This window comes from Canis lupus, chromosome 17, assembly GCF_011100685.1.
Source record: "Canis lupus familiaris isolate Mischka breed German Shepherd chromosome 17, alternate assembly UU_Cfam_GSD_1.0, whole genome shotgun sequence".
NCBI classification, from domain to species: domain Eukaryota; kingdom Metazoa; phylum Chordata; class Mammalia; order Carnivora; family Canidae; genus Canis; species Canis lupus.
Genome location: NC_049238.1, coordinates 18,334,723 through 18,348,035, shown reverse-complemented (window position 1 = coordinate 18,348,035; position 13,313 = coordinate 18,334,723). Strand labels below are relative to the sequence as shown.

At 37.4% G+C, this 13,313-nt stretch overlaps 1 protein-coding gene across 2 annotated transcripts in view; it reads left to right on the top strand.

Moving 5' to 3' along the window:
• The window catches only part of ATAD2B (ATPase family AAA domain containing 2B), a 158,195-nt gene extending 145,377 nt beyond the window's left edge, over positions 1-12,818 (top strand). For both annotated transcript variants that reach the window (XM_038560889.1, XM_038560888.1), the window contains exons 25-28: positions 3,260-3,943; positions 7,188-7,315; positions 7,643-7,771; positions 9,344-12,818. In XM_038560889.1, the coding sequence (XP_038416817.1) occupies positions 3,260-3,943; positions 7,188-7,315; positions 7,643-7,771; positions 9,344-9,385 (983 nt within the window). In that variant the 3' untranslated portion in view covers positions 9,386-12,818. The remainder of the gene's footprint in view (positions 1-3,259; positions 3,944-7,187; positions 7,316-7,642; positions 7,772-9,343) is intronic.
• The last annotated feature ends 495 nt before the right edge of the window (positions 12,819-13,313 follow it).

Below are 13,313 nucleotides of genomic sequence, written 5' to 3'. Positions count from 1 at the left end.
AAGGATGCAAATTTGTTAGGAGCTGGGGACACAAGCCAGGTGCTGCTGTGTTCCCTCAGGTCTTCTCTCTGTTCAGAGAAGAGCTTGTGCAGTAGGATGTGGAATCGGAAGTCTACTTCTGTAACTGCATTTGCTCTTTTCTATCTACATTTCAGTCCTTGCTGCTGTTTATTGAACTAGGTTTGAATACTTTCAGCTTTAAACTTTGGTTTTTGGACAGAGATGTGGAGCCAGCAGACTTTCTATCTACTCCTGCCTCCAGCCTTAAACCTTTGCTGTGTAATATATAGGATGTTCTCTCTATGGTGGAAAATGGCAACTGTGACTTAAAAGAGTGGCCATTGTGACAGTAGGAAGTTGATTTTCCTAAAAGAATATCTTGTGCTCAGTTTGAAGAATCTATACAGCCTTTTTTAATGTAGTTTTAAGTGAGATATGTTTAGAAAGGGAAAATTCAGTGTTCTAGGTTTTCTTCACTTTTCCTCGTACATGGTGATTTATAAGATTTCTGAAAGACCATTGTTAACGAACACAGCATCTTCCTAGTATAGTCCATATGTTTCGCCTAGGTAGCCACCCCTAGAAGGTATATGCTAGTCTGGTATAAAGATGGTTGTACTATTGAAACTGTCAGTAAGGCTGGCCATAATAGATTCTTTCACCAGTGGCACTGAATTTGAATGAATGAACCAGACTCTCTCTCTCTCTTTTTCTAAAGCTCTTCTCTTTGTGATAAATGATACTCAAACGTGAGAAAATTTGAAGGACTTAGTGGTACATTTGTTTCATGAAACCGATTAAAGCTATTTGGTGTAGTTATTTATATCTTGGATCATGACCTGGATTATATAATGTAGCACTCTAATTTAAACCTTGAAGGCCTGTACATTCTCTGCACCTGATATAAATATTTACTAAAACCCATTATTGAAAATTGGCTTTAAGCAGTGTAAGTTCCTTTAAATGTAAATGTAACTTTAATCTACAAATGTGAATTTTGTTTTCTCTTACCAGTAGATGGCATATGTGACTCATCATTTGTCTCTTTTACATTAATTTACTTGAATTATAAATCTAAATATCCCTAAGGGAGAGTTGCTTTCCTAAGGTCTTAGTTTTGGAAACAAGCTCAGAGACGCTATACAAATTGACTCTAAAGATTGTGCCTCCTGTATTGGTTTTTCACACAAAGCGCCCTTGTAAAAGGAAGAGATATGTGCAAGATTAGTTCCGTAAATGGATGCTACTACCACATGCCAGGTGCTGTGGAGATATAGCAGTGCCTAAAACAAAAATTCCCATTCTTTTGTAGCTTATATGATCAATTTCTCTATTTTACCAAAATCATACTCACCATTAGAAATAATTATGTAAGGAGGAGGGAAATCTCTCTATTTTGACCTCTTCCCAAATGAGAAGATTTTCTTTGTTCTCAGCTGTGATGAAAGTGTTAGAAATAAACTTGCTTCAGTAGGCCGTCTAAGCCTTTGCTTAGTGTACTACAGATCACATAATTGAGCTGGCTCTTGATTGAACAGAGTTCAGCTCTTCTTGCTCTAGAGTTTGACAGCTTAGGAAAGAAAAGGGGAACCTTTTGTGCTTTGGTTGCATGGCTGGAGAATAAGTAAGGTCACAGTGTTTGGAATGACTTGTCAGGTGGTAGAAACCTAACAGCTCTACTTTTTAGAGAAAGAGGAGGCTGAATTTTTTTTTTTTCATTTTTAATGTGAACTGGATTAGTTTTTCATATAGCTAATGGAATGCTTACAAATGCCCATCACTTTTGCTTATATACAGGTTTTAACAGTAAACTAATGCTGAATGTTCTTCTTTAATTACCCTGTAAGTATAAGTTATGAAAACAGAAATTAGGGGGAAAAGGAATGGATAGATAATTCTAATGATACGATTTTGAAGGCAAAATATATTTTGAACCAAATGACTAACTTGAATTTGGGAAATGATTTCAGAAACCTTTAGTAGATTTATTCTTAGATAAGAAAGAAAAGTAATATTTTTAACAATATTTGTCAATTCCTTGTGAATACCTTGGTGTCTTTACAGAGACTCAGTAAAGATTAAAGATGAAAGGATGAAAACATATAAACACATATATGTGAAAAAAAACCCCACATATATGTGGAATTAAAGATTCCTGGACTCTTTGTTACTGGAAGTACTCCTAAAGCTCATGACAGTTTCTGGCATCTAAAGTTAAATATAGTCTTTACAACTTCTGTAGGTCTTTCTTTTCACATCACTGACCGAATATTTATTTTCAACATTTTGTTAATGTTGCTGCCTTGATAGCAGAGGGCTTTTTTACCACATTTTCTTCTTCTTTTTTCAAAATATTTTGTTTATTTATTTGAGAAAGAGAGCATGTGAGCAGAGGGAAGAACAGAGGGAGAGGGACAAGTAGACTCTCTGCTGAGCTCAGAGCCCGATGCTGGCCTTGATCTCAGGACCCTGAGATCATGACCTGAGCTGAAATCAGGAGGAGACAGACACTTGACTAACTGAGCCACCCAGTGTCCCCCTCTTTTTACATATTTTCAAATAACAGCTGTGAAACCAATTGATCCTACTTGGTGAACCATTTATAATAGAAGAGGCTAACCAGTTGTCAAACCATTGTCAATAAGCTTCAAAGGGTTTCTCTCCACTACTGTACTTAATGGGAGTGATTCCTTCTTCTGTAAGGAGAGACAGTGGATAGTTCTTTGTGGGACACCAGTAACTGTTCTGTCTTGGTATACTGGATCATATATTCACTTTCTTTCATTGTGTAGGAGCTTTTGGATGATTTTGTTGGCAAAGCACTCATTTTCCTGGTGGAAATCCAGGGCTATGGCCTCCAGTTTTCTAGGTAGCCTGGGAATGTGGTCAGTTACTCCGTAAATGTACATATTATATGCTTGGCCCCTGGATGTTAGGAATTCGGAATAGCTGTAGAACAGAATCAAGGATAATAGAAAAAAAATTAATGCTGGATAAACTCAAACTCAAATTTTTAAAAAAGTTCATTCTTCAGAATTCATCCCTGACTTCTTATTCATTCTGCTCATAGGTTGTGAGGATTAGTCAGCATAGATGTCAGGAGCTAAGTAATTCTTGTGTATTACATTGGTGTGGGTTTGCTTTCTTTTGAGTCTTAAATAGCGAACATTTGTAAAACAAGTTTTGCACTCTGTTTTATTTCTCTGTATGTATCTGTTTCTACATATCTACATACCTCTTTTCCTTCTCTCTAAAATAGTTCGAGTTCGGAGAAAATCAAGGCGGCGATCACAGTGGGGTAAAGGAATTATTAAGAAAAGGAAAGTCAATAATTTAAAAAAAGATGAAGAAGACACCAAATTTGCAGACTATGAGAACCATACGGAGGACAGGAAGTTGCTAGAGAATGGAGAGTTTGAGGTAAGCACTGACTGCCATGAAGAAAATGGAGAAGAGACCGGAGACCTCTCTATGACCAATGACGAATCATCGTGTGACATCATGGACATGGACCAGGGGCAGAGGCTTGACAATGGAGCAGGCACAAAGGAGAACTTTGCATCTACTGAAGAGGAAAGTTCAAATGAGTCTCTGCTTGTCAATAGCAGCGGTTCTCTAAATCCAGAACAGACATCTAGGAAAGAGCCTTTCCTCAAAGGAAGCTGTCTAAATGGTGAGGCCTCCACTGACAGTTTCGAAGGAATACCAGTTCTGGAGTGTCAAAATGGCAAAGCTGAAGTAGTTTCTTTCTGTGGTAGTGGAGACAAATGTAGTTCTGAACAAAAGGTTGTCCCAGAGGACCAGTCAAAAGAAAAACCAGAAACTTTGAATGAACATCCTGGAGATGATCCTGAGAAACTAGAGGCCCTGGAATGTAGCAGTAATGAGAAGGTAGAATCCAGCCCTGAAGTGGAGGTTAAAGATGCAGAACTGGATAAAGAAGGTAGAGCAAATATTTTTTAAAAATCTTCTGAAATTTGAGAGTCTGGAGTTCACCAGTTGCATATTTTGTTTGGTCCCCAGTCAGTAAGCAAGTTATACCCCTCTGAGAATCTGTTAAAGTTTTGATCTTTTTCCCCTAGGAAGGTATATATACACATGCCTAGTAAATTTTGCTAGAAATTTCAGAGTGTTATGGTCCAGAATGAGTTGCTTTCCTTTTTGTGTGTGTGTGTATGTGAGTTGCTTTCCTGACTGCTTATTTTTTTTGCCTCCCACCTGATTATTATTCCTATCCTAATGGATTTATGGCTAAAGGCTGAGTAAACCCACAGATATTAAGAAGATGGAATTCTAATAAGAATTACTGGGGTGGAGTAGGCTGGACTGAGAAGATTTGGATACTGAGCAGTGTGGTATGCTGTGCTCATGTACGCTCGCATTAAATTACCACTCCTGTTCATTACAATCATGTGACTTTGAGCTGGTTACTTATGCTCTCCAACCTTGTTTTTCCATCTTCTAAATTAAACTTCAGAGTGTTGTCACTGTGGGGATTAAATAAGTCATGTATATTAATCACCTCTTCTTGTACCTGGCACATACTGAGCTATATTCATTCCAGGCATTCATTGTTAGTTGAATCTACGGGATGTTGAGTCTAAGAGGCTCCACAGCTTTGTAAAGCCAGTGGTATAGGAAGCAGCAAGAACCCACAGTGTTAGATCTACTTTGTTCTCATAGACTCAGAGCACTCTGCAAGCCCCTGCCTTCCTAGGGTCTATATGATTCTTTTAAGAAGAAGCAGAAAAGGGGGCCTGGGGGATCCCTGGGTGGCTCAGCGATTTGGCGCCTGCCTTTGGCCCCGGGGCGTGATCCTGGAGTCCCGGGATCGAGTCCCACTTCGGGCTCCCAGCATGGAGCCTGCTTCTCCCTCTGCCTGTGTCTCTGTCTCTCTCTCTCTCTCTCCATGTCTATCATAAATGGATAAATCTTTAAAAAAAAAAAAAAGAAAGAAAAGGGGGCCTGGGAGTTTCTAGCCCTGCTTTGTTTATCATTCTTTAGCCCGTTGTGAGATGGGGTGAGTTAGAGATCTACTCTTCGAATATACATTTTCATACTGAACAGGTACTCTTCCTACACTAGAATATTTTGAAATTCTGTCATGTTTTCTCAGTTGTGTGGAATATATATACCTTTAGCCTGGGATTTGGGCTATGTGGGAGAAGTTTTTTTTTTGCTGCCAGGTTTTGAGCCCTCTAGCAGAATTAGAAAGTAGGAAGATACTATTCAAAGTCTTAGAATTCTCCTAATGGATAAAGAGAGATATTTGTGTATTATTCTTAAATGCTACCTGTTGAGAATTTTTCTTTTACTTCAATATTTAATAATAGAAGGTAGTTGAAAGAGCAGTATTTATTTTGGTATTCATTTATATTCATCATACAGGCAGAACTTTAAACATGTATTAAAGTTGGGTTAAGTAATGACTGGGACAGAGTGGAGAGAAGGGGAGAGAGCTTCCTGATGAGGCTTTGGATATAAGCTGAGGAGTCCTTTTTAAAAATGTTCCTTCACTACGAGATTTTAGTGTGCTTGCAGAAAAGATTTATTTATTTATTTAATTTTTTGCAGAAAAGATTTAAATTAATATTATATTCAATTGGTTATCTAAAAACTTTAAAGATATTTGTTGTATAAAAGCCTTACCTGAAGTTTTTTACTTGTAACTCTCAGGGCAGTATTACAGTGCAAGTTCTCAGGTTCCTGGATGTCCATAGATAGGGTAATGAGTATCTGTAAGGTCTTTTTTTTTTTTTTTAAGATTTTATTTATTTATTCATGAGAGACACAGAAAGAGAGGCAGAGACATAGGCAGAGGGAGAAGCAGGCTCTCTAGGGGGAGCCTGATGCAGGGCTTGATCCCAGGACCCCAGCGTCACACCCCGAGCCAAAGGCAGATGCGCAACCACAGCAGCTACCCAGGTTCTCTGGATCCTTAAGGTCTTAACAAAACACTTAGCTTATGTTAATTGAACTATAAATAAAGGCTTTCACTCTAGATGCTGTCTGAAAGATAAAATTTCTTTGCTACATGGAAGTATGTTTTCCAAGGTAATATTTTGGTTCTTTTATTATTTGTATAGCAAGCATTGATGAGAGGGAATTGTTTATAGATGTGGGAATAAGAGGACTAATGCAGGAGGGAGGGGGAAGGTTTTCCTTAGCATTTGTTGATGTGGGCCAGGTCCTGTAAAAAGTTCTGGAACAGTTTGAGTTTGTGTTCCTTCCTTCTTGTCCTCCTCTTAGAGTATTCCTGACTAGGGGATCATAGGGCTCAATGGCCTATCTACCCATTCAATCTCTCAGGGTGCCTAGTACTGTCAGATTATTGTTAGCCACCTCAAAATATGTTGTTTGTTTGTTTTTTTTTCCCAGTGTAGTTGGTCTCAGTTTGATGTTGAGAGGAAAATATTATAGTAACTCACTCTGAGGTAGGAAAGATCATTAGCTCTATTACACTTTATTTATGTTTTAAAAGATTTTATTTATTCATTCATGGGAGACACAGAGGCAGAGACACAGGCAGAGGGAGAAGCAGGCTCCATGCAGGGAGCCGGATGTGGGACTCCATCCCAGGACCAGGGGATCACACCCTGAGCCAAAGGCAGGTGCTCAACCACTGAGCCACCCAGGCAACTCAGCCCTATTACACTTTAAATGGACTTGTATTTTTAAGAAAAAAATGTTAGAAGCCAGATCAATTTCTAATAGGAATGTGGGCAGTGTAAAAGAGAAAAATTTCAGTTAATGTTGAGGAAGGGTTTACTTTATTCTATTTTTTACCTTGCAAGGCAAATATGTAGACAGGTTGGCCTCACTTGGTTTGAGTAGCTGCTTTTCTAGGTTGCTTCCCCTCTTCTAGTTCTGAAAGCTCCAAATTTTAAAATGATGGCTATCATAAAGAAAGTGAAGACATTTAAAAGTTAGTACTTAGAGGGGACTATTGCTCTTCTCTTCCTTTAAGTGGATGTGTTTATTAGACGGCCGGCATTCTAGCATGGGTTGGCTTTCTTGGTTGTGGTTTATTTCTCTTCAATTTGGGTTACTTATTTTAAAAAATTATCATTTAAAGAATATACCCTTATTCCAAAAAGTTTTTATGGTGGGTAGAATTTATAGTTGTTCAAGCTTGAGTTTTCTTAACTTTTACTTGCTACACTTTTTTTTTTTTTTTTCAATTGTAGGTGCTTCTAAAGTAAAGAAATATCGTAAGTTAATTTTAGAGCAGGCAAAAACAACAAGCCTGGAACTGGTTCCAGAAGAACCCTCTGAGCCTGTGCCACCTCTTATAGTTGATCATGAGAGATTGAAGGTAAGCTTAGCTATTCCTAGTCAGTCTTAAATGAATGGAAAGAGATTTGAATATGTTTGTAGGCAGTTGAATAAAGCTAGTTTTGATAATCTCTTGCTTCAAATTAGGAATATACTCTAGAGCTTCTAGTAAAAAAAAAAAAAGTTATGTGTGTTCTGAGGGGTTTAGAGAATGGTCTCAGTAATAAACTAAGGCTTGGAATCTTCTAAATTACGTGTCACCGTTACACCATAGCATATGGTGTCTGTTGCCTGGCCATTTATATATAACTGTTTCAGTGTGAAAATGAAACCAAACTTCATTTTATTCTCTTCTAATTTTTCTTAGAAATTGCTTGATTTGTTGGTAGATAAAAGCAACAATCTGGCAGTTGATCAACTTGAGAGATTATATTCTCTTCTTAGTCAGTGCATCTATCGTCATCGTAAAGATTATGACAAATCACAACTTGTAGAGGTAAGTGCTCAGTTCATCCTTAGAATAAACAAATATGTGCTTTCACTTGTCCCAAAGAAAAAAGAGGGAAACATTTTTTAGTCTATATCTTTCACCAAGTAACTGAGGAATATTTTGAAGATTTAAGATTAGAAGACTCATTAAGACTTAGAGTTTGCAGAATAAATTTTTTTTTAAGGATTTTATGTATTTATTCATGAGAGACAAACAGAGAGAGAGAGAGAGAGAGGCAGAGACATAGGCAGAGAGAGAAGCAGACTCCATGCAGGGAGCCTGATATGGGACTTGATTGCAGGACTCCAGGATCACACCTGAGCTGAAGGCAGACACTCAACCGCTGAACCACCCAGGTGTCCCAGAGTAAATCCTTTCTGTTACCATTTTGTCTCAGGACAGAAATAATCTGGGATTCTTTTTTTTTTTTTTTAAAGATTTATTTTTATTTATTTATGATAGACATAGAGAGAGAAAGAGGCAGACACACAGAGGGAGAAGCAGGCTCCATGCCGGGAGCCCTACGCGGGACTCGATCCTGGAACTCCAGGATCCGCCCTGGGCCAAAGGCAGGCGCGAAACCGCTGAGCCACCCAGGGATCCCTGGGATTCTTTGTTTATCAAAATGGAACTTAGCATGTCACAATTCCCTTGTCCCTTGCTTATTGGTGACATCACTGAGCGTATCATTTGGGCGGGTTGATTGTGGGGATGGCCTCAAGTCTTTACTGCTGCTTCGTAGGCAGCCACTGCTGGTTAAGGGAGTTGGCCTAGAAAGTGAGACCTGTTTGCCATCCCATTAATGATTAAAGAGAACTTAAAAGTCATCTCATTCATCAGATCTAGGTTTAGGAGATGGCCACATGAAGGAGTGGTTGTCCTTTTGCTTAGACACTTTCAAGGTGAACCATTCTCTTTCTTTTCTTAAAGATTTTATTTATTTATTTGAGAGAGAGCAAAGACCGTGAGTGCAAGCAGGTGGAGGAGCAAAGGGAGTCTTGGAACCTTGTAATCTAGGGGCCTTGTTTAGGGAAAGAAGGGATCTATAGCAAAATCACCAGTGAATGGCATTTCTTGTGATGTTGGCAGTGACTCTTTCTGGCTTTTTTTTCTTTCTCCTTTTTTTCCCCCAGCTCTGATTAAAGTGAATAGCAGTGGGAACAGGTACATTTTACTTTGGGTACAAGTTTCATTATCCTGAATACATTCATTTTGCTTTGGAAAATGAGTAAAGGAAGGGCTCAGGCTCTGGAGTGAGGCTACCTGTATTCAGATTCTGACTTTGTTGTTTATTAGCTGACAAATTATTTATCTATACAGATTTCTTCGTACAATATCTGGCATAATAAGTACTCATTGAGTGATACTAGCATCATCCTCATTAGCCTAACTATCAAATAGGCATTTGGAAGTGTCTAGGGCAGATAACCTGCAGAGTAGCTATGGTATTATAATCAGGAAAATACTTAAAGTTTAACTTGTATCTAAAATTCTTTCTCTAAAAAGTTAAAGTGAATTTCCCCATAATACTTTTGTCTTTTCTTTAATAGATAACATGCACTTTTTTTCCCCTTGTAGGAGATGGAAAGAACAGTTCATATGTTTGAGACATTCCTATGAACTTTTCAAGATGAGTGGTTTATCCTCTCCAATCTGCTCCTGACAGAGCAGTCTTCTGAGCCATTCAATTTCAAATTGCACCAATTATGTGCAGAGCCTTGGTGTAAAGTGCTCTCTCACTCATTCTTTCTCTCTGTTGAATTTGGTGCTATTGTCTCAGGTACCTGAAACCAACCAGCCTACAAGAACCAAACAGAACTTCAGAAACATGTTGTATTTTCCACAAATAAAAAATACAACCCCACAGATTGGAGATTTTGGTGCTACAGAAACTGCTCTCACTTCTGCTCCTCTTTTCGTGCACTCTCTTTTGGAGACTTCTCTCTTAGGGAGCAGACCAGCAAACACGAGGAAACTGGATGGGGCAGTTCTAACTGTGTTGAGTTGTTTAAACAGTGGGCAACCTGTTTTGTTTTGTTTTGGTTTCTTTTTCCTCCTTTCTACTCCTTTTAGCATACTTGTTTTTATTTTTTCCTCTGGGTAATGGACTGAAACCTGTTTTAGAGTTGGCTACGGTATATTCTGGTGGGAAACTGAAGAAACTGGATGAAATTAGATTAGGCTCTTTAGAACTGCCTTTAATGTGCCTTTTAATTCATTTGAGAAAGATAAGGCTAAACAAAAGAATGGGCTTGTTTGTAGCAAATGAATTAGAATGTCTTTTTGGTCACAACCTTGAAAATAAGTTTTGATACTCTGTCATTAAGAGACAACCAGTGTTTTGGTATAAAATGCCTATCTTGGTTTCAAAACTCAATCAAGACACTCATTAAGCCGCACGATGTACTAAAATGGTAAGTTTTCCTATGGTCTGTTTCTGTTTAAGAAACACATAATAAAACAACAACAAATAATACACAGCCCACCAAAAAAACTTACACACTTTACAGTATTGCTGACAATGATGACCAGAAACTAGATAGATGGTAACATTCTTTTCCTCTCTCAGTGGCAATTTAATAGCAATTCATGTTTGGGTTCCCAGAGAAGAATGATTTCATGTATAGTAAGTTGTTCCTGTTTTGTTTTAAAGCCAGGACTTGCCAAATGGACAGAAAAGAGGAATTTGTCAGAAGCTCCATAAAATTCATTTTTTTTAATGCATTGTGCAGGTGAGCTCTGGTATGGTCCTTGAATAACAGTATTAATGTTTAAATCCCTTAACCATAAGCTTACCGTCACAACTATTCATTTGGATTAGAACCCATTTTGGATCTTGTTGAGTGATTTCTGTGAATTGTACTTACCTAAAATTAATTATGGGTTACTAGTTTTACAAAAACTTTCTACAAATTTGGGGACACAGTCTAGGCAGTTACAAAGAGGCAAAGGGAATGCAGTGACATTTTTTTATCAGATAATTTTTAAACAAAAAAAGTAGAAAATTTTGACAAGTTGGCTTGATATCTTCATTCATTATAGCCGTTAGCTGCAGGTGTGTCTTTCCAATATATGCAACACATGTAGTTTGGGTTTTAAATAGAGCAAATGGTCTTGGACTACTGCAGAGATACTGAGCTACCTCAGCTTTTTGTATTTTAGTTTCTAATAGTGCTTACAGAGTCCTGTAATCACTTTGCCACCGTTTACATGCTGAAGCTAAGGTACTTGTCTCCTTGTCTCCGGCTGTTGGCTGTTTGTTGTGTGCGGATGCCAGTGCAGAAAGCACACCGTAGCCACAGGCTACTGCAGTAATCTTAAGTGCTTCTTTGCATTTACATTAACATTTTGCGCCTTCTAATTATAGCTTAAATTTTTTTAAATGCCACTTTTTTTCTTTATACCTAGTCTATGAAGTTTTCATAATATTCAGTTAGTCATATAACTCAAGATGCTACCCATGTAGACACACTGTATTTTTAAGGTGGGCAAGTGCGATTAACGATGAACCATTTTAAAGGGGAGGTTATTTGAAACCTCTAATTTGATTATTGGGAGGATTTTCATGCTTTCTTTCATATTTATTACCATCATACCAGTTCAGACTATTTTACTGTCTAATACATTAGCATTTTGTATTTTGATGGAAATTGTTACAGAATTTAAAGATTTGATGAAATAAGATGTAGCAGATTTTTTGTAGCAAGTTTCTGCTAAAAGGGTTTTTTGCAAGTCTCAGGTTCTTGCTGCACTATTTTTTTTTAAATATTTATTCCAGTTACTCTAATTCAGAAGCATTCTGTTCAAGTAACAGCAGCACTTGTGAAAGGAAAAAAAAAACGCACATGTTCTTAGTAGGTTACTAAATTTGTACAAGTTAATTAAGATTTTAGCCATCAGTGGGTTTGACAAGGGAAATTTATTTATGTTCAGCATTAAAATGCTTCCAAAAGATCAAGTTTTTTTTATTTTAACCTTGATATTGATGGAGAAATACGAGGCAACCTCAGTATGATAGGAACTGCCACTTTGAACAGATTAGGTCTTAAAGAGAAAACCAATCTAATGCCAAGGGGAGAAAAATTAGCTGAAACTGTATCAACTCCTCTGCTCCCCTTCCCCTGTCTCCCCCCAAAAACCACACAGTATACCAGTTTTGCTTACTTTACAGATATCTGGTGGTTCTATAGTTTAAAGCAGCTTGTGAAATTATCCAAGTGGACTCAATTTTGTTTACCTTTCTGTAAGTTCTTAATTTTTGCTGTATAGCATTGGCAAAAATATGTACAAATTGACCTCTGTTCTTATTTCCTATTGTGAGCATTATAAATGATAGCTCCTGTGTAAAACTTTGCTCTCAGATCAGTAAAATATGTATCACAGCACAGCCCAACAATAGTTAATGCTCAGCTGTGGGGACCATGGGAGCTTTTTGAAGATGATGAAACCGCACTAGGGTTGAAACTGATGGCCGTGGAATTAATTGTGTTTTTGAGCTTGAATCTCACCTGTGATTAATTTTTTTTGTTTTGTTTTACGTCCTTTCATGACTTGATTTTTCTCATATGCCAATGTATTTGTAGGTTTACTGGATTTTATTTTTAGGGAGTGGGGTGGTAATATCTTCCCATTTTTTGATTAAGTTGGTTCAGCTATGGTGCTATTAAGTAGGTATCTTCAGTGTCAGGTCCCGTAGCTGAATGCCATTGTTATTATAATTATTATTTGTAATCACATTGTAAGCTTGAATTTGGACTTGTACCTTGCATCTTTTGTATTTTGTACATTCAGTTATTTAGACTTTGGGAGTCCTTTTTGGTTTCAGTCATGTATGTCTACTTTGTAGATTAAGTAGACTTCATCAACCATGGTCTATTTTGGGTTTATAGTTTAATTTAGAATTGTGTTAAATTGATGTTTTGCATTTGACTTCATTTTACATTAGTTTGAAGTAAATTATTTAATTTTTGAATTCTGGAATTTTGAACATTTACTGTAATTTGTAATATAACTGCTGTGAAATACTTGAATAAAGATGACAAGAAAAACCTGTCTTTAGCCTGATGATGATTGCTGTTGGCTGCAAATGCAGCACTACTGTTCTAAGCCGAACTCACCTGCTGTGCAGCTTGGGCATGTTGATGTTTATTTATCTAGCTGTGTTCGAGGGATGAGGCAAGCATAGGGTACCCCTACTGCTCCGCCATCTTAACTCCTTTCGTTGGCATGTTGATGTTTATTAATAAGCACCTGCCAAAATCTCGTTGTAGCTCTCGGTATTTTTTAGCTAAAAGTTTTTCTGTTGCAGAAGTACAGTTTAATTTCACTTGAAGATTTTCTAAATGTGTTTTATAAAGGCAGATAGATTGCTTTTGAAATTTTTCTGTTTTAAAGAGCTACGGTAGATAATCAGGTAGTTTGGTTAACTTTATAGCGTTTTTCTCTTTGATCAGGTAGTTACCAGCATACTTTGAATAGTATGTAGAATTTAAATATGGAGAAGATTTCATACCAGAATTTTGGGAGACTTGTTGCTTCAAGGGAAAGG